Source organism: Macrobrachium nipponense, chromosome 31 (genome assembly GCF_015104395.2).
Source record: "Macrobrachium nipponense isolate FS-2020 chromosome 31, ASM1510439v2, whole genome shotgun sequence".
NCBI classification, from domain to species: Eukaryota; Metazoa; Arthropoda; class Malacostraca; order Decapoda; family Palaemonidae; genus Macrobrachium; species Macrobrachium nipponense.
The window spans coordinates 61,907,378-61,927,337 of record NC_061093.1 but is presented as its reverse complement, the minus strand read 5'-3'; the positions used below and the strand labels follow the sequence as shown (position 1 = coordinate 61,927,337).

Below are 19,960 nucleotides of genomic sequence, written 5' to 3'. Positions count from 1 at the left end.
TTCCAAAAAGAATATTTATATAATATATGTACGTGCATATGAGATTCAGCTTGAAAGGAATGACTTCAATGTATCAGTCTTCCCGTAACTTAGATCATAGTTCTTTCTGTGCATTCCAATTACTACTACTGAACACCAGTTAGGGAACATACGATATATAATTGTAATTTGATTCCAATGTTTACAAACATTTGTTGACGTAAAATTCGGGAAATGAGAAGTATATTTGCCAGCTTTGTTATAGACAGCCTTTAGCCAGCATAACACATGACAAAAAATCTGCTCTTCCTCTAAATTATTTGAGTTTTAATTTGTTGTGATGAAAATATAATATTTATACTCTGCTGCTATAAAATTTCCTTTAAAAATTTCGAGAAGGACCTATATTTCTCTTAACTTCAATTTAAGTAACCATAAAGGGTCTGTTTATTTTGTTGGAGATCTATGAATGTCTTAAGAAAAAGATATCTTTGATAGAACTACAATTTTATTTATACACGTATTATATTACAGATAAGATATTAAAGCTATATCCAAATTTTCATATTTTTTTGTGATATTAAACATTATTTAAGAAAAAATAAATAATATTTCAATCATATATAACATGTTTTTAAACATATTTTACCATTTTTACCATAATTTACACTCAAGATAACTTCCTTAACTCGGAAATAATTTTGACACACTGTCAACGACCAAATCGTAACAGATGATCCAGGTCAATATCAATACATCATCTGGAACAATAAACAGGTAAACTTGATATCAGGGTTATTTTTCGTCTAGGAACTTCATTTATTTATAAAAACGGGCATACATAGAGATCAAAATTTTCATTCATTTGTGCCTGGGTCACCTTGAAATTTAGGCAGACAAGGCTGCCTAGGCCAGCCCTCCCCGTGATATTCCGGAGACCTGTTTTCCAAGGCCTTAAGCAAAACTGTAGCAGCTTACACTATATTGGAGTTTTGGTTAGGTTAACTAGATAAGTCAACGCTTATAGAAAATTAAAAAAGCGCATAGACCGTATTTGTATTATTAATACCAATCCGGGCAAAATACACGCCCACCTCGACTGTGTTCGGGATCGGCCCATTTTGTCACCATTTTTCGAACCCGTTTCGTCACCCCATTCTAATTAATTTAATGTAATTGTATAATAAAAGTTGCTTCTGTGGACAAAAAACTTTAATTCTAGGCAACAACTCCGCACGGCCTGCATGGAACGGTCCTGCGAATATGACAGCCACTAGGGATTAGGACGTCAAATGTAGTTCACCGTCTTTAGTACTGGCCCCTGTGGGTTAATTACAGTCGACCCTCCAAAAGTAACGGCAAAGTGTTAATAAGCAACCCAAATACCCAACGCGGAGTTATTACCTAGATCTACCCTGAAAACAATACCATCTTATTACGTTTGTCTTGCAATGAAGCATAATTATGTAAGTTGTTTTGGAGGACATTAAAAAAACAGTTTATTACGTTTTCTTTACAACGTTGCATAATTTCAGCGGAACATTAAGCCCACAAAAATACTGCAGCGAGTGCCCCAATTAGTGATTATCGGCAGACAACACAAGAGAGAAAAGAATATAAGGTTGGAGGTGTATTATCACAGTCTAAGGATATTGGGTATGAATGGTGACGAAACCGATTTCACAATGGAGCATTCTGGGTGACGAATGGGGTAGGTGAAGAACCGGATTGCTGACGAAATGAGGTGTGTCCCTGTGTTCGACCTAACCTATCCGCACCTACTAGTTCAGTATCTATCAGTTTAGGTGTATAATTGGTGCCGTGTGTAGCATAAGCCCCTTAATTATTATATTATGAAAATAATTTTCGCCATGGCTATGGAACTGACAGCAGGTTTCTTACTTTCCTAAGCTATGTATCCAACAGCTAGTGTTATCGCGAGAACTTGTGTGTTGTCTAACGTTATAGGGGTGTCTACTGGTCACAATTTCACCGTATTAGCCATGGTGGAGCGGGGTGGCCAGGATTGTTATCTTATAAGTCGCAATCTGAGTAATGTTTTTCTCTGGTATCGGATCTGACAAAATACATGTGCTTATGCCCAAAAAAAACAAAACTGTCGGCACAGTAACAAAGAACACTTCCCTAAGTGTTGGATACATAGCTTTGGAAAGTCTCAAACCAGCTGTCGGTTCCATAGCCACACCGAATAGTTCTACCAGACACTGAATTATCTCTCACAGGGCTGGTCACGAGCCTCCTGCAGATGAACATGAACAAAAAGCATAAACTTAAACAAAAACACAAGCAGAAGGCTATAAAAATTACTATCATTGACTCTTGGTCCCAAGGCCATGTACTACTCTTCAATTTGGACCTAGCTTAGGGTATCAAGGTGGTTAAGGTATGCTATGATAAATTTCTAATCAATACTGTAGTATTAAATTGATGATTGAAATAGGAATTTGGTGATTTTTCTAACAGAGAGCAAAGGACAGAATAGTAATAACAATAATATGCCAGTTTAATTTCTTCCAGGATGTATAGACAGTGGTCAAATGTTGGTCATTTTAGTTTTTTTTTTTAGCCAATGGAGCGTGCAGTACAAGTAAATAATTGTAAAACATAGCCTATGATAATTCTGTAGAAGAGGAGAGGTCGGCATCATAATGCCTGTATTGTTCAATTCAAGTGTCACCAACGGTATCTCAGTTGCTCCCATCTCATGTCACTGCCTTCAACACTGTAACACAGTCTCCCTTTTTCAAGGATGTTGCTGCACTGATCAAACTCAGAAGTACTCTTAACTCTTATGCAAATTGTAGGAACAAAAACCTAGACTCTATTTCTTACCTTTCCTGAAAGTAAAATTCCATGATGTGCTGGCATTATCAACCACTTTCAGTGTTCTTTAGATCCTCTTTCAAGATAGAGTTAACACAGATGGATTATAATCATTAGGGAATGAACTTCGTATTCTTAGTGGAATTTTGTTAGTTCCCTTAAAGGTTATTATTTTTTGTCATCTCACTTTGGTTCAGCACAGGAATTGGCTATCATAACAGAGAAGTAAGGTTCATTTCAAAAATTTACATTTTATAATAAAATTACCTCTGATGTATTCCCCCAACCTCCCCACTCAAGTGACTGGAGAAAAAACTAAAATGGAATGCAATAGACACTGAAATCTGAAAGGGTAGACAGGTCATAGTAAATTGTCCTATTACAGTAACTTTTTAGTTTTCATGCTCTACCATCCTCCTGCCGACATGGGGAATGTAGCTACTATATGAGAGAGCTAAGTATATAAAAAGTGAATTTTATTTTAAAAATTCCTATTTCGTGTAGTACATAATTTTTTTTATCTGGAATTTGCATTTTTAATTTAAGGAGTAAACTTATCTGAAAAATTTCCTAATGAAACTGTCAAATAGGAACTTTTTATGAAAAGTAGGTGTCTCATGACAGCATATAAAAATATATGAGGCAGAAAGCTTTTTGTTTATAGTTTATATCTTACACCTTTGTATACTCAGTGCCCAAACTCATGAAAGTTGTGTAATATTTTTGAAGGTTATAAATTTACCCTTCCTCTTATGTTTATCTTTAAGAGCAGTTTTTTTCTTTTGTTTCAGATGACCTCAGTATGTCTCTTTAGAAAACATATCTTTGTAGTATGAAAGGTTGTTCACCATGGATGAAGGATGTTCTGATATCCAAACTAAATCAGGATCAGAAAATGAAGAACAGGTCATTCATGAAAAGTTAAGAAGACTTGATTATGGAACAAATAACATGGATTTAATTCCATCCAAAATAGGTATTTCAGAAGGAAATGCCATGTCTGAATCTCCATCTACTACCTGCAAAGAAGGGATGGTTGCTGTAGTTTCATCTAGAACTGATACTGAAAGTCCCAGAAGTCCTGTTAATGAAATGTCTTCTTCTGATAGTAATGGTGCCTCTGTAATAGATTCTGAAGAAAAGCCTTTATCTCATCTGAAAACTGGGCCGGAGAGTCTGTGTAATGACTTTGGTTCTAAGCTTTTGAATGCAGTGAGTGACAGTGAAGATGAGCAAGTGCTCTTCCCATATGCAAATAATATGTTACAAGATGAAAGTGTTGTGGAATATGAAAGTACTGCCAATGCTGCTGAAGCCTCAAAAACGGAATCTGATTCACCATTTGAGAGCAGTGAGACTTCCTCTCCTATTACAGAAGAAAATGGTACAAATTCCAGCCCAATGTATGAGAGTGATGTTAGGAAAGTTGATTTTTCCTCAACATCCAAAGAAAATCTTATAAGAATCATAACGAGCATGTTGGATGAGTGTAATGTTCTACATCAAGTAAAGGAAAGGTAAGGCAAATGATATTTCTTTTTATATTGCCAGTAGCAGCACATAGCTTTAAAAGTGATGTTGTTGCATATAGTTTAAAAAATTGTGTGTATTGTTAGAGTAAATATTAGGTGTGGTGGTCACTGATGTACTCGCATAACTTTTAATAGCCAAATCTGTAGCTAAATGCCCATTACAAACAGTATATTATTTGAAATGGCAGTTTTGCAAATATATATCAGTTTGTCATTTTTTAAGAGTTAGAGCTGAATAATTTTACCTACATTCTTAGGTTCTTGGAATGTACAGTCTTTGAAGCCTTGATAAAAGATAAACCTTTTGGAAAGGGACCAGTCTCTCTCCAACCCTTTCAAATGAATGTGTGAAATTTGGGCCACATGGCCCAGTGCCGTGTCTTGGGAGGCCAGACGGATTGCACCTTCCATCCCTTTTGACCACCCTCTCCTTCTTCAGCCTGAAGTTGAGATAAAATGATGAACTGAGGGAGATACTGACAAGACAGTTTTCTTATCCAACTATAACAAGTAGTGGCATGCCCGTTGTTCCATTGTGCGACATGTCAGAGTCTTGGGTAGTCCGTGTCCTTCAGGATGGTTGCGGATTTCCTTTAAGGACCACCTGCCCCATCTTTTGTAAACTGGTCCCCTTTCTAACTTAACTTCTTGGATTGTTCATTTTCTTATATGACTTTCTTGCAGGAAACAGCAGTGTTCACCACAGAATACATGTGAAGTGTGCGAGAATTGGGATGCTAATGGGTTACAGCAGCCTTTTATCTTGAAGTTTATGCCATATTACAGATGTTTTTGTGAATTATTTGATTTTCTAAAAGTAAAGATAGTATAACCTGCTTGTTTTTATCATCAGATTGGAAAATGAAGTTGATCGTTTACAAGCGGATAATTCTCCTGAAATATATAGACTGCAGATTGAAACACTCGAAAAATCACTGGCACAGGTAAGTTCACAGTACATATTCACTTAAGAGCCTTGCAGATACAGTACTAGTATAGTCATTTGGTTTGTCATTAAACTTGTTCAGTGTTAGGCATGGTATTGGAACTAGAATTCTTGGCAAATGTAAGATTATCATTGTCATTTTTTTAATTTTTTAGTTTTTTTTTGCTCTATCACAGTCCTCCAATTTGACTAGGTGGTATTTATAGTGTGGGGTTCCGGGTTGCATCCTGCCTCCTTAGGAGTCCATCACTTTTCTTACTATGTGCGCCGTTTCTAGGATCACACTCTTCTGCATGAGTCCTGGAGCTACTTCAGCCTCTAGTTTTTCCAAATTCTTTTTCAGGGATCTTGGGATCGTGCCTAGTGTTCCTATGATTATGGGTACAATTTCCACTGGCATATCCCATATCCTTCTTATTTCTATTTTCAGGTCTAAGATACTTCATCATACCATTTTTTCCCTTTCTCTACAACTCTGGTGTCCCATGGTATTGCGACATCAATGAGTGATACTTTCTTCTTGATTTTGTCAATCAATGCCAGGTCTGGTCTATTTGCACGTATCACCCTATCTGTTCTGATACCATAGTCCCAGAGGATCTTTGCCTGATCGATTTCTATCACTCCTTCAGGTTGGTGCTTGTACCACTTATTACTGCAAGGTAGCTGGTGTTTCTTGCACAGGCTCCAGTGGAGGGCTTTTGCTTCGTATTGTACTGATCTTGTGCCGCTGTTATCATTCTTTCAGTATCCTTCTTGAGCTGTATCCTTCTTGAGCTCTCCCCTCAGTAGCCATTGCCACATGTCATCGCTGGCTACTTCTTTAGTCTGTCTCATGTATTGTCTGTGCATTGGTTTGTTATGCCATTTTTCTGTTCTGCTTGTCTTTCTCCTGTCTCTGTATATTTCTGGGTCTTCGTCTACTTTTATTAGTCCTTCTTCCCATGCACTCTTTAGCCACTCGTCTTCACTGGTTTTCAGATATTGCCTCAGTGCTCTGTTTTCGATGTTGACGTAGTCCTCTATACTTAGTAGTCCTCTCCCTCCTTCCTTTCGTGTTATGTATAGTCTGTCTGTATTTGCTCTTGGGTGCAGTGCTTTGTGTATTGTCATATGTTTCCTGGTTTTCTAATCTATGCTGCGGAGTTCTGCCATCGTCCATTCCACTATTCCTGCGCTGTATCTGATTACTGGCACTGCCCATGTGTTCATGGCTTTTATCATATTTCCGGCGTTGAGTTTTGACTTGAGTGTCGCCTTGAGTCTCTACATATATTCTTTCCTGATCGTATCCTTCACCTCTTGATGTTTTATATCCCCTCCTTCCATTATTCCCAGGTATTTGTATCCTGTCTCATCTATGTGTTTGATGTTGCTCCCATCTGGTAGCTTTATCCCTTCAGTTCTCGTTACTTTGCCTTTTTGTATGTTGACTAAGGCGCATTTTTCTATTTCAAACTCCATCCTGATGTCCCCAGATACAATCCTTACAGTCTGGATTAGGGTATCTATTTCCTTGATACTCTTACCCTACAGCTTGATGTCGTCCATGAACATCAGATGGTTGATTCAGTTGCCTCTTTTCTTGAGTTGGTACCCGGCATCCATCTTCTGGTAGTACTTTTGTCATGGGAATCATGGCTACTACGAAGAGTAGTGGGGACAGTGAGTCGCCCTGGAAGATCCCTCTCCTGATATTAACCTCTGCTAGTCTTATTCCAGAGCTTGTAAGTATTGTATTCCAGTTGCGCATTGTATTTTTGAGGAAGCTGATGGTGTTTTCCTCTGCCCCATATATTTTCAGGCATTCTATTAGCCATGTGTGTGGTATCGTGTCGAAGGCTTTCTTATAGTCTATCCTTGCCATGCTTAGGTTGGTTTTTCCTCTCCTACTGTTCTTCATTACCATTTTGTCTATCAGGAGCTGGTCTTTTGTGCCCCTACACTTCCTTCTGCAGCCTTTCTGTTGGTGGGGGATGGTGTTTGTCTCCTCTAGGTAATTGTATAGCCTTTCACTGATGATACCTGTTAGTAACTTCCACATTATTGGTAGGCAGGTGATAGGCCTGTAATTACTGGCTATATTTCCCTTACTCTTGTCTTTTTGTACTAAGGATGTTCTTCCTGTGGTCATCCATTTGGGTGCATGGTGATTTGAGATACAATGCTGGAGTTGTTCTGCTATTCGTGGGTGTAGGGCCTTGAAGTTTTTGAGCCAGTATCCATGGACTTCATCAGGACCTGGTGCTTTCCAGTTTGGCATTTTCTTTAGTTGGTGTCTGACTGTGTCTGTCGTGATCTCTGTGAATCTTTGTTTTATTCGCCCTGTTTCTTCTTCCTTGACTTCCTGGAGCCATGTTGCATGTTTGTTGTGTGATACCGGATTGCTCCATATGTTTTCCCAGAGTCTCTTACTTGGTTCGGCTTCAGGAATTTCTGGTGGTTGTCTTCCCCTCTTAGTTGGCTGTATAGTCTTTTCTGGTTGGTTCCGAATAGTTTGTTCTGTTGGTCTCCCTTATTCCTGTTCATATACCGTTGGATCTTATGTGCTTTGGCCTTAAGCCTCTGTTTTACATCTTCTATTGTGTTGTTTAGTCCCCTCTCATGTACTTTGTATTTCTCGTTTGAGTTCCTCCCTTGTTTTCTTGCTTCTTAGCCTTTTTTCTGCCATCTCTTTCAGCTTACTCAAGTCAGATCTCATCACCATGATTTGCTTTTCCAGGCGCCTTTTCCAAGGAGGTTGCTGTTTTGGTTTCTGTTGGGTTGGTTGTGCTGGTGGTGTTGGTGTTCGAATTCCCATCAGTTCTGCTACTAATCTTGCTCCTGCATATGCCAAGTTATTTGTTTCTGTGATACTGGTGGTGTGTATTATGGCCATTATTTCATTGACCTCACTTGTTTTCTCCCTTAATTTCTCAGTGTTTTAGGCTTTCATGGAGGGGATCTTTGTTCTCTCTGTATCTGGCTCCATCCATTGTCTAATCTTTTCTACCCATTCCGTCCTCTCTGTTACTTCGTCGGTGTTTCTTCGTGTGTCGTTGTTTGATACCTCTATCATCCTGTTGTCTTCTGTGCATCGTCTCTCAGTTCGTCCTCGTGTAATTCGTTGTCGTGTGACATTTCCCTTTCCAGTTCTTCTCTTTCTGTAGGGAGAGCAAGTTCTTTTTCTTTATGTTCCTTACTTGGTCTGCCAGCCTCTGCTCTGTTTGGGGGGTGTTATCCTCATCTCCAGATGTTGACCAACCTTCTTCTATATCCTCTCTCCGTCGGGTTGCTTCTGATGTAGCATCTCCATATTTCCTTATTTTCCTTCTCTTGTCCATTTCTTCCTTTGGTTTGCTTCTGTAGCTCCAATCTCAGGCTGTTGGTTATTATTATTATTATTATTATTATTATTATTATTATTATTATTATTATTATTATTATTATTATTATTATTATTATTATTATTATTATTATTATTATAATGTATCCATACTTTCAAACAATGATGATAAAAGAGAAGGTTAAAATGACATGTCCCAACCCTAGTGACATTATATACCATGCCTAAAGCCCTTACAAAGATACTACCTAGATTTAAGCTGGACGGTAGTAATTCTGACTGCACCTATATAGTAGCAGAGGAGATTATTATTATTATTATTATTTATTATTTATTTTTTATTTTATTTTTTTTTTTTTTCTATCACAGTCCCATCCAATTGGACGACTGGGTGGTATTTATAGTGTGGGGTTATTATTATTATTATTATTATTATTATTATTTTATTTATTTATTTATTTTTTTCTCTATCACAGTCCTCCAATTCGACTGAGTGGTATTCATAGTGTGGGGTTCCGGGTTGCATCCTGCCTCCTTAGGAGTCTATCACTTTTCTTAATATGTGCGCCGTTTCTAGGATCACACGAATGTGATCCTAGATTATTATTATTATTATTTTTATTTTTATTATTATTATTATTATTATTATTATTATTATTATTATTATTATTTTGGAAGAATATTGTTATTATTGTAAGTATGCAAAAAGAAAGTAGTATGTTAGTTAATCATATGTGTGGGGACATATTTTAATTTCATATAAAAAAAATTACTACCGAGTAATTACATAGCTATAGTTTCTAACGATCAGACATGAGTCTTAAGTTTTTGAACCTTATTGATCATTTTGGAAATCAGAAACTTTCCTTTCTTTTAGGCACAGGCTGATATCTGCAATTGGCAAGCAAAATTACAGCAAGCAGAAGAAAATTACATGACCGAAAATATAAAGATCCGCTCTGAATTAACAACACGCCTCGAACGTATGACTCAGCAATATGAGGCAGCAAACAAAGATAAAGAATCAATGGTCATCAAGTATGCTACATCAGAGAGAGAGGTGTGTAGTAGTCTTACATATTTATGAAATACTATTATGATATTTATGCTACAGGTAATTACACTTAATTTTGGTTCGGTCACCACCCTATCTATGAACATTCAGAAAAGACTAGACAGGGTCACAAATAACTTTGTATTCTGAACACTCCCCTTTTCCATGCATAAATTTTGCTGTGTGAGCCAGTTCTACTGGTAAGAATTTTTGCAAAGAACAGAACCTGATGAAGAATAAAGTGTTCCTTTAAACTCTTCCCTGATTATTCTGAGTATTCTCGCGAGTAATTACCATGTATTCTCCTTACATTCACATTAATGCTCATTCTTTCTTATATAAAATATTCCTACTTAATTTCCATTTTCTATATTTCCTCCCTCCATAGGAAACTGTATTTTTGTGTAAAGGTGCCAGAGTGCTTTGCTTACTTTGTGAACTTCCAATGTCAGATGCTGCTCTTGCAAAATTCTTTCCAAGTTCATAACTTTCAAAGTATGGAAAAAATACTACATTTTGAATGTTACATGAATCTTAATTGTATTTTCTATTTTATATCTTTGTAACATCCAAAGTAATTCTTTGTAATACTGCATGATTTAAAATTACAGTGAAAATAATAACATCCATGAATCTCGAGTTAACTCGAGAATGTAAACATTAAAAAGAATGCACTGAATATTAAAAAACAAATCACAAACAATTCAGAGTACAAAGGGTTTCCAGAACGTAACTTGTTCATAAATTTGGTAGTGACTGTATACGTACTGTATCGAAAGCTATAATAATAATGTTACTAAACTTAGTTTGGCAATGGTTTCTTGAATGCATGATTCTGTGATTAATATGGTTACTATTCCTGGTTTTGCTCTTTAGAGATATAGGTAAAGTAATCTAGAATCATAATTGCTGAAGCTTACATTTTTTAAATAACTATCAAAAGAGATGGTATACAGGCAGTCCCCGGTTAAAAGTGGGGGTTCCGTTTTGATGGCTTGATGATAAGTGAAAATTGCCGATAACTGAAAATTGATTATTTTTAGCAAATGGTGCTGGTAACTGGTTTTTGGAACGTTAGGTAAGCAATGGTGCCGGTATACTGTATAATCCATCCTGCCATCTAACATATTGTCATAATCTCCCATATCTTCATGGTACTCTCTTGGCTGTTGTGATCAATTGTTGGTACTTTTAGCTTAGTGCTTCTCAGCTGTGTGAATGATTGGTTGCTTTACTTATGTTGATAAGAAATAGCGCTAAAGGAACGTATTTCACTGGGCGACATGGCTTCCTCGCCCAGAAATAGAATTTTCCTACGTCAAAATCCCTTAATAGTTGTTAAAAAATCTAAAGTGGATGACTTTCGCTCTCGCATTATTTTCATTCAAATTTCTTTACTGTAGTTGGTAAATGATTTAGTGTATTCTTTTACAATATGTAGTAGGCTCAGAGGTCTGGATAAACTAATCCTTTATAATAATAATACAATATGTAGCATGTACATACTAGAGTATTACAGTATATACGTTTCATGCTAAATGTTTTTTCAGGTAATAGTTGCAAGAAAACAAAAGGAGGTTATTGAGAAAAAACTCAAGGATATGGAAAAAGAGAGAGAGCAACTTCAAAATAAGAACAAAATGTTGGTGTCAGAAAGAGCCCGGTTGTGCCAGACTTTGGATACAAAGGTATGGTAAATATTTGTATGCTAAATCCAAAGACTTTCAGACAAGTACTATATTAATGTTTTGTAGAGTCTGACTTCAGATGTTTAAAGTTCCAATTTGATACATATTAATGGTGTTTTTTTTATTGTATAGAATATGCTACTTATGATAATTAGGATTAAATACAATCTGAATACTACTAATCATTATGAAATTTTATAAATATTAATACTCTATCCAGGTACAAAAAAATAATTTCAACCAGAGAGAAATAGAAAGGTTAAAAGAAGAGGTGAGCAGCAGAGAAGTCAAGATTAAGTGGGCACAGACAAAACTGAAATCTGAGATGGATGCTCATAAGGTATAATTCAGTTATTATAAATTTTGAACTTATATACTTAGTAATAAATTTGTGAATTTCATCACAGTCTTGTTCACCAGGAAGTGGTTTTATATTTTCAGTGCTTAAGAGTTTGGTTCACAGTAATTTATAAGGAATATTGAGCAGTACCTTCCAATGCAGTAGACAAACCCTATATTTTACATGTGCCATATGAAGCTTAAGAATGGAAAATTATATTAACTGGTCAATATGAATTGTGTGGTCTCAGGAAGTAAAGTATCTCAATCTTTCTGTGTCAAGCATTGTGCAAACAGCTTCCATTTCATAGACAGGTTGCTGATTGCTTAACAGTATTGAATTAGTAATACATACTAATTTCATTTATACCTCCAATGTTTTGATTCAGTTTATTTATTGAATTCTCTCTCTGTTTTTCACTAGTGCACCAAAAGAAAAATTACAGTTGAATTCCCTTTGCTTGCCAGATAGGTTTTATAGCCTTTTTTGCTGCTACCCTTGTTGGTCTTGGCAGTTAACAAATATTTGAAATACAGTTATTATATTATATGTAAAGAGAATAGTGCCATTCTTGTACAGCTTTTTTTATTAGTATTTTCCAGTTTTCAAAGTTTAGCAATAAGCATCATTCTTGTAGGCAAGTATCACATTTGTTAGCTATTTTTAAGTTTTTTGTATTTCTTTTAGTGTCAACATTTTATTTGTTGATAGTAATGTACCCCCTGTAGGGTGGCAGTGCCATCAGTGCACCTCATGTGGTGCACTGTAGGCATTACTTGAGGTTATTTGCAGCGTGCCTTCGTCCCGTAGCTGCAACTGCTTTTGTTCCTTTTATTGTACCTCCTTCCATCTTTCTTGCCAACCTCTCCTAACAATTGACTCAAAGTGCAACTGCAGTGTTTTCCTCTTGTTACACCTTTAAAACCTTTTACATGCAGTCCCTGCTATTAGCCGAGTTCCGTTCTGATGGCTTGATGATAACCGGAAATCGCCCATAACCGAAATTTGGTGAATTTGGCCGCTTATCAGCGCCGATAAATGGTTAATGGGGTTTGTTGGGTATGTATTGGCACCAGTACTCTATATTGGTGCAATAACTGGAAAATAGGCACATTTCACCGCCAAAAGTTTGCCGATTTTAGACCATTTTTGGCACTAGACAAGTCCCATAAAACCACATCGCTGATAACTGGAATTGCCTGTTGTGTCAATTTCCATTTCAGTGCTGAATATCTTCTTTGGCCTAAATTGTTTACAGTGCTCCCCCACTTTTACACGGAAATAGGCTGCAGAATATGCCGCAGAAATGCAAAATCTGCGGAAATGCAAAAATTCCTTCTAAAAATGCTCATAACTCCCAAATACCCAATACCCCATAAACTAAAATGCTGATAACTGTTTATTTTAACATTTCACTGCTTAATTTGTTAGTTCAAACAAAAATATACCTTAAATTTTGTTAGTTCAATCAAAAATATACCTTAAATTATCATACTAAAACAATTTAATATAATTTCAAAAAAAAAATACACCCTAAACCATTATTCCAAAGCATCCTAGGTCATCTTAGATTAGTACCCCTTTTACAACTATTCCTCTTAAGTATAGTGGTACCTTGTTTGTAGAACGTTTATGTCGAACATCCCGTTTTTCATTTTTGGGAAAATTTTGTATCGTAGGTCGAACAAATACTTGTACTTCAAACTGATAGATTATCTTGTTTATACTTGTATTTGATGGCCTACTGTGTCCTACAAGAAAAACTGCATTAACATGTTTTTTCCTTTACAATATATATTTTAATGATAACCATATTGAACAAAGTAAATAAAAAAATAAAATACTTCAATATAAAATGTAGCATTAAAGATGTACCAAATCATATGTCACTGTGGTGACATCATGTGCAGCTGACTTGAGACTGAATGAGACACCCTTCAAATATAGGAGAGAAGGCCCTAAGAACCAGATATGCCCTAAGAACCAGATATATCCAAAGAATAGTAGATGGAAATAATGTCTCATCCATTTGCAGGAAGTGCGATATGAAAGCCAAGATCATAAATCACATAGCACTTGCAGAACCAGTACAAAAAGAGGCATGATTCTTTAGCAAAGTAGCAAAAGCCCTCCACTGGAGCCTGTGCAAGAAACACCAGCCAGCTTGTGGTAATAAGTGGTTCGAACACCAACCTGAGGGAGAGATAGAAAATGATCAGGCAAAGATCCTCTGAGGACTTGTATCAGAATAGATAGGGTGATACATGCCAGTAGATCAGACTTGAAGCATGTTTGACAAAATCAAGAAGAAAGTATCGCTCATTGATGTCACAGTTCCATGGGACACCAAAGTAGATGAGAAAGAGAAAAAAAATTGATAAGTATCAAGACTTGAACATAGAAATAAGAAGGATATGTGATATGCCAGTGGAAATTGTGCCCATAATCATAGGAACACTAGGCACAAAGTCAAGATCCCTGAAAAGGAACCAGGAAAAACTAGATGGCAAAGTAGCTCCAGGACTCATGCCGAAGAGTGTGCTATTAGTAACATTGTACATAGTGAGAAAAGCAATGGACTCCTAAGGAGGCAGGATGCAACCTGGAATTCCACACTATAAATACCACCAGTAGAATAGGATGACTGAGATAAAAAAAAAAAAATAATAATAATAATAGTAAACCTGGTAGAAGTTCTTCAGAGGAGTTTTGACTGTGTCGGTGTTCTGCAAGGAATGTCTGCTTATTTGGATGATACTCTAATTATTGGGTTTGTAATTTTTCATTTACAAAATTATTTTTCATACACTAATACTTATTATTAGTTTTCACATCCTAATCTCCCTGATTTCTTGCAACTTATTGGACAGACTCAAATAGAATTAAGGCCATTAGGAGCAGAGGACCTGAGGATCCAAGAGTGTCTGCATACATAGGGCTACAGTTTACCTCTTTTATCTTTTTCCACGAAGGATTGATGGGTTTTGTGGACCAAGAAAATGTGGTGCATTATAAGTAACAGATTTGGGTGAAAAAATTAATTGTAAGGTATTGAAGCTATTCTCAAAACTGCTCTCTCTACATTTAGGCAGGAAAAATTGATATGTATTCAGCATTATGTTTTTTATGGTTTTAGATGAATAATTGAAAATTATCTTGTATATTGTATATGAATCCTAGGATATTTAAGAATGTTCAAAGATTTGAATATTGTATGTATGTCATGCTTGCATAATTTGTTCTATTATATGTTAATGTGACTGTTTTATCAATCAGGAAACTCAGGGAAAATTAGATCGTGCACTAATGAAAATAACAAAACACGAAGAAGAACTCAAATCCATCAGGGATGAGGCTGAAAAGCTAGTTCGAGATACCAAAGAAAATGAAAATTCTAGGGCCAACGTACTAGGTAAGATAAATGTGTTACAATATTAGTTAATTTAAAACGCCCAATGCTAGGTAATGTTAGTGCAATTATCCTTCCTGTTCATCTCTATCTTTATAGGTACATGTATTTTTGCTCTATCTTTAAAAGTAAATGTATTTTTGATGTTGAAAACATTTTGAACTTATTGAGTTTTTTTTTTACTTAACTACATTATTAATAGTTATATTCAATGTTTTTTTGTGAAATTTATACTTGTTAATTTGATACGTATACAGGTTGACCCTCTTAGTTAGCCATTCCTTGGCCATCCTGTGTGACACTCCCTTATCTGGAGTTAGAGGGAGGTGGGGTAGATAAGAGAACGGAAGTGGTTTGTGCCTATTGTCTGCCTTTTCTGACCAACCTGGCACAAGTCTTAGGCAGGTTGGTGTTAGATCACTGAAAGATGTGCGCATTAGAATTATACTTATCACAAAAGACAGGATGCAGAATTTGTAAGTGGAGAGCAGCATGCTTGCTCTCTATGTTAGTCTTTTCCTCTTGGGATATCCAGGATGCCACAGACTCCTATTGGTTCTTGTCTGGGATCTCCTCTTGTCTGTGGTTCACCATCTTCGATTTCCTCCATCTTGTCTTCCGCTAAAAGTGCTTTGATGGTACCGTGGTTTTCTCTCGGTAACAATCACCCTTGCTCTTTTTTGTCTCCCAGGCGTGCTGTCTATGCCAGCATACCTTTGCATTAGTTGTTTCATGTTCTGGAGGTTTTGTTGGGTATTTGGAGTCACAGTTATGTTAGCTTCAGGTATAATTTGTCACAGTGTAAATCAGCTTATTCCAATAAGAAGAGGGATCAAGTTTCTTTCTTGAGCATCCAGGTGGTTCCATGCCAGGCTTCTCATGCTAGAGTTCAGTCACCTGTTGAGCCACATCAAAGTAAGTCATCGTGCAACAGCTCCTATTTGATTCATTCATGCCGTAAGTCTTGCTCTCTATCATTTACCCCTGGCCTCCTTCTTGTAGGCATTAAGGGCAGCATCATTGGTTTAGCTTAACTTCAAGTCGGCCAGGGTGTTTCATGTTTGTCTTCTTGTAAGGAGGACCCTCTCAGGCTTTTTCTAGGTGTGCTTGGTCTCTGTCCCTAAACCATCTTTTGGCTTTTTTTGCTAAGGGAGGTTAGACCACTGTTCACCTTGAGGAGCTTCAATCACCTTTACCCAGAATTTTGGTCAGCAGCAGGGTTTTTTGTCTTCGGTTATTTAGATGTTTTTGGCATTGCATCCTACTGCTGAGTCTTGTGTTCGGGAGGGCCTTTGACAGAGAGAGCTCTGGTGCCAGAAATTGAGGTGCATGGTGAAGCCAAGTCTTTTCATCTTTGGAGCAAGTTTTTGCTCTAAAGTTTGTCTCTATTTGAAGATTTAAAAAGATCTTGTGTTGCAAGATGTTGCATGTCCTGCTGTCACTGCCCCTGTGCTTCTTGTGCTGTCTCAGTGGATACCCTGGTTGCTGAGTGGGTTCTGATGGGAAAGAAAAGAAGGTTACTTTGCTTTTTAAAAACTTTTTTGTCTTTGTATGGCTAAGTTTCCTGATTTTTTATAGCCACCTATAGTTTAGAAGTCCAAGTCCCTCAAGGTGGCTAGGTTAGAGCCAAGGGCTAAATGCCTGCACTCACTTAAGCTAGCCAAGTAGGCACTTCGTAGTTTGGATTCTCCAACAAAATTGCCCCAGAAGAAAGTTTCTTCTAAGTCCCACTTGCTTTTAATTCTGTTGTGTATGAGACAAAGTAATTACTGGAACTATCTCCCTCTCCTCTTAAGGATTCAAATTCTTTTCCCTTTCTTTGATCCTAATAAAAATAAGTAGTAGTATTTAGTCACATACACAATATGAAAAACTACAGTAATTAGTGAAGAAATAGTGTTGCTCTACAAAAAAAAGCAGGTTACTAATAGTTTTAGAGATATGGTCAATAGAAAATATCCGCAAATTGGTGAAAGTTCTCCATGGAAAAGTGAATAATGTGTTCCACAAGAATCTGCAACAAAGTGGACCGTGGAAATGTGAAACGCGTAAAACCTGAGGCCCCACTGTGTACTCCTTTGTTTTGCATCAGAGTAAGTAAGGGTAAGAGTTGTATCACTGTGCATAGTGTATTCCTATTGGTTTTTCAATACTGTAGAGACAAAAACAGTAAAATTCTGGTAGAACACCTGATGGTTTAAGTTAGACTTTATAAAAAATGAAGAACTCCACTCAGTTGTGAGTGTTGTTTTTGTAAAACAGATAAGAGTGGTACAGTTATTAGATGGACTTGTATCTACTATCTGGAGTTCGACTACAAAACATTACAGAGATAGGGCAATGTAATACTTAGATCCTCAGACTCTAGCCTGTCCTAATTTAGTCTCTTCATAAATAAAGAACTGGCTGCAAGTCATTTTTTATTCTTACAGATATGCAGCTCAAGGAAGAAAAGGCAAGATTGATCATGGAGAGGAAAGCAAATGAGGATAAGGGATCAGCGTTTCATAAAATTCAGTCAGAACTAGAGACCTTAAGAACAAAGCATTCTGCTCTGGTAGATGAGGCAAATTCACTAAGATCTAGGGTAAGCCAAACTGAATCAATGAAATTTTCAATGTATACTGTCTTGTAATATACTGAATACATAATTGCCTTTATTTTGAAATGTTAAAACTAATTATTAGTGCTAACATTTTTTAAGCAGCATATTACAAATCTTGGTTATGGGGAGGACTGTATGAGAGGTAATGAAGAGTATGCTGTTATGTACTGGTCTGTATCACTGGTAATTATAGGGCTTCCATTCTGACAGCATTGATTATTATTATTATTAATAGTTAGTTTTTCCAGACCTCTGAGTCTCAAGTAGACTCTTCTCGGGCTGGTTCTCAGGGATCAATCCTGAGAAGAAGAAAAAAAAAAAAAAAAAAAAAAAAATTAGACTTTTTTTTAAAAACCCGTCTTATTTAAAAAATTTATGATTTTATTAATTGAAAAATCCCTGCTTTCCGCAAGAATATTTTTCATTTCTGAACTCCGCAGATAAATAGATCTTTGCTGGGTCCAATTTGGGCACTCAACAAGCAAATGCTGTACTGTCATGGGTATTTGACATCTGTTACATTTCACTGGGTCAGCATGTGGTGTTGACATCAAGTGACCATGTGAGAATCTTGTGTGTCCTATACGTAGCCTTGCTAGGATCACCTCTTTTGCTCTTTCCTCCTGTGAGGATGTCCTCCATGCATAGACTTCAGTTTTTATATTTTTAAGTTTGTTTGTTGTTGGCACCGAGGCCCATTCTTCTTTCCAATCCTGGTAAATTAATGTTTTAACTGATTTTACCCAGTCTGACACTGGGGCATATGAAATTGTTGGAGGGATAGTGCAGGCTAATTTGGCAGCAGAGTCTGCATATTCATTTTCCTTTTATTCCCACGTGTGCTGGGATCCAACATATTTCCATTGATATTCCTGATTGGAGGAGTTGATGAATTTTTATTTGAATTTCCTGTACTATTTGGTTTCCTGATTTATACTGTCCTATTGCATCTATAGCGCTACGTGAGTCACTGAAAATTACAGACACACTTGCTTTTGTGCTCAGATATCATATCTAGAGCCATCTGTATGGCTGTGACTTCAGCAGTAAATACTGATGATATTGAAGGTAGGCTTTTTTTACTTAACATATTTTTCGAATATGCAGATGCTCCTACTCCAACATTATTTTTGGAGCCGTCTGTATATATCATAAATTTGTCGCCTTTTCTTCTAATGTGCTCCAAAGCATGTTGGCGGTACATTTCCGTACTTGTCATTTGTTTTTTGAGTAGGTAAGACAGGGAGGTACATATCTTTACTCTATTTAAAATCCATGGTGGTGGCAATTCCATTGGTGGGTGAAAAATTGGATTCATATTATGTATGTTCATTATGTATCTAGCTCTTTTTGGGAAAGAGCTTGTACTATTAACTGCTGTTACTTGATTACAGTTTTGGAAGCAGTAAGTTGCAGGAGACGATCCCTCTTGCATTGAAAGACCTCTTTGTATTGTTATTAAATTACGGTGATGTTTTAAGGGCAAAATACCTGCCTCCACCAAAAGTGAGTTTGTTGGGGACGATCGGAAAGCTCCTGTGCACAATCTCACGCCTTCATGGTGCACTGCATCGAGAGATTTTAATGCAGATTCTGAGGCGGATGAATATATTGGACAGCAGTAATATATTATGGATAAGACTGTTGCCTTATATATCATTAATAAAATGTCTCGCTTTGCTCCCCAATTAGTGTGTGATAACTTTTTTAATATGGCAAGGGCTTTGATGCCCTTGGCTTTAATGTATTTGATGTGCTCTTTCAATTTAAATGTTGATCAAATATTACTCCTAGATACTTGATTTTTGTACAAAATTGTATTTCAGTGCTATAAAGATGCAGTTTGATTGTTTGGTTCTTCATCCACCTTTTGTCTTTGTAGAAGACGATTGCTTTTGTTTTATCAGTTGAAAATTTAAATCCAACTGAATTTGCCCAACTACATATATTTGAAATGGCAGTACTGAGAACTCTCTGAGCGTGTCTCAGATTACTACTCGTATAGTAAATGACAAAGTCATCAACATATAAACTGTTTTTTACACCACTTGGTAAATTTATAGTAATGTCATTGATTGCTAAAGCAAACAATGTACAGCTCAAGACACTACCTTGAGGGATTCCTTCTTCCAGTTTATAGGTTACTGAGTAGGAATTTTCTACTCTTACTTGAAAAGTTCTGTTTGTTAAGAAGTTCTTAATAAATATTGGTAAGTGGCCTCTTAGTCCCTTGGAGTG

The 19,960-nt window shown here is 36.5% G+C and overlaps 1 protein-coding gene across 1 annotated transcript in view; it reads left to right on the top strand.

Annotated features, from left to right (window-relative positions):
• Window positions 1–674: 674 nt before the first annotated feature.
• Window positions 675–19,960, top strand: part of LOC135207039 (coiled-coil domain-containing protein 186-like) — a 45,289-nt gene continuing 26,003 nt past the window's right edge. Inside the window, 8 exon segments of the mRNA XM_064238667.1 lie at window positions 675–756; window positions 3,615–4,340; window positions 5,209–5,299; window positions 9,504–9,686; window positions 11,231–11,368; window positions 11,589–11,708; window positions 14,985–15,120; window positions 17,550–17,704. Coding sequence (XP_064094737.1) covers window positions 3,673–4,340; window positions 5,209–5,299; window positions 9,504–9,686; window positions 11,231–11,368; window positions 11,589–11,708; window positions 14,985–15,120; window positions 17,550–17,704 — 1,491 coding nt within the window. The 5' untranslated portion in view covers window positions 675–756; window positions 3,615–3,672.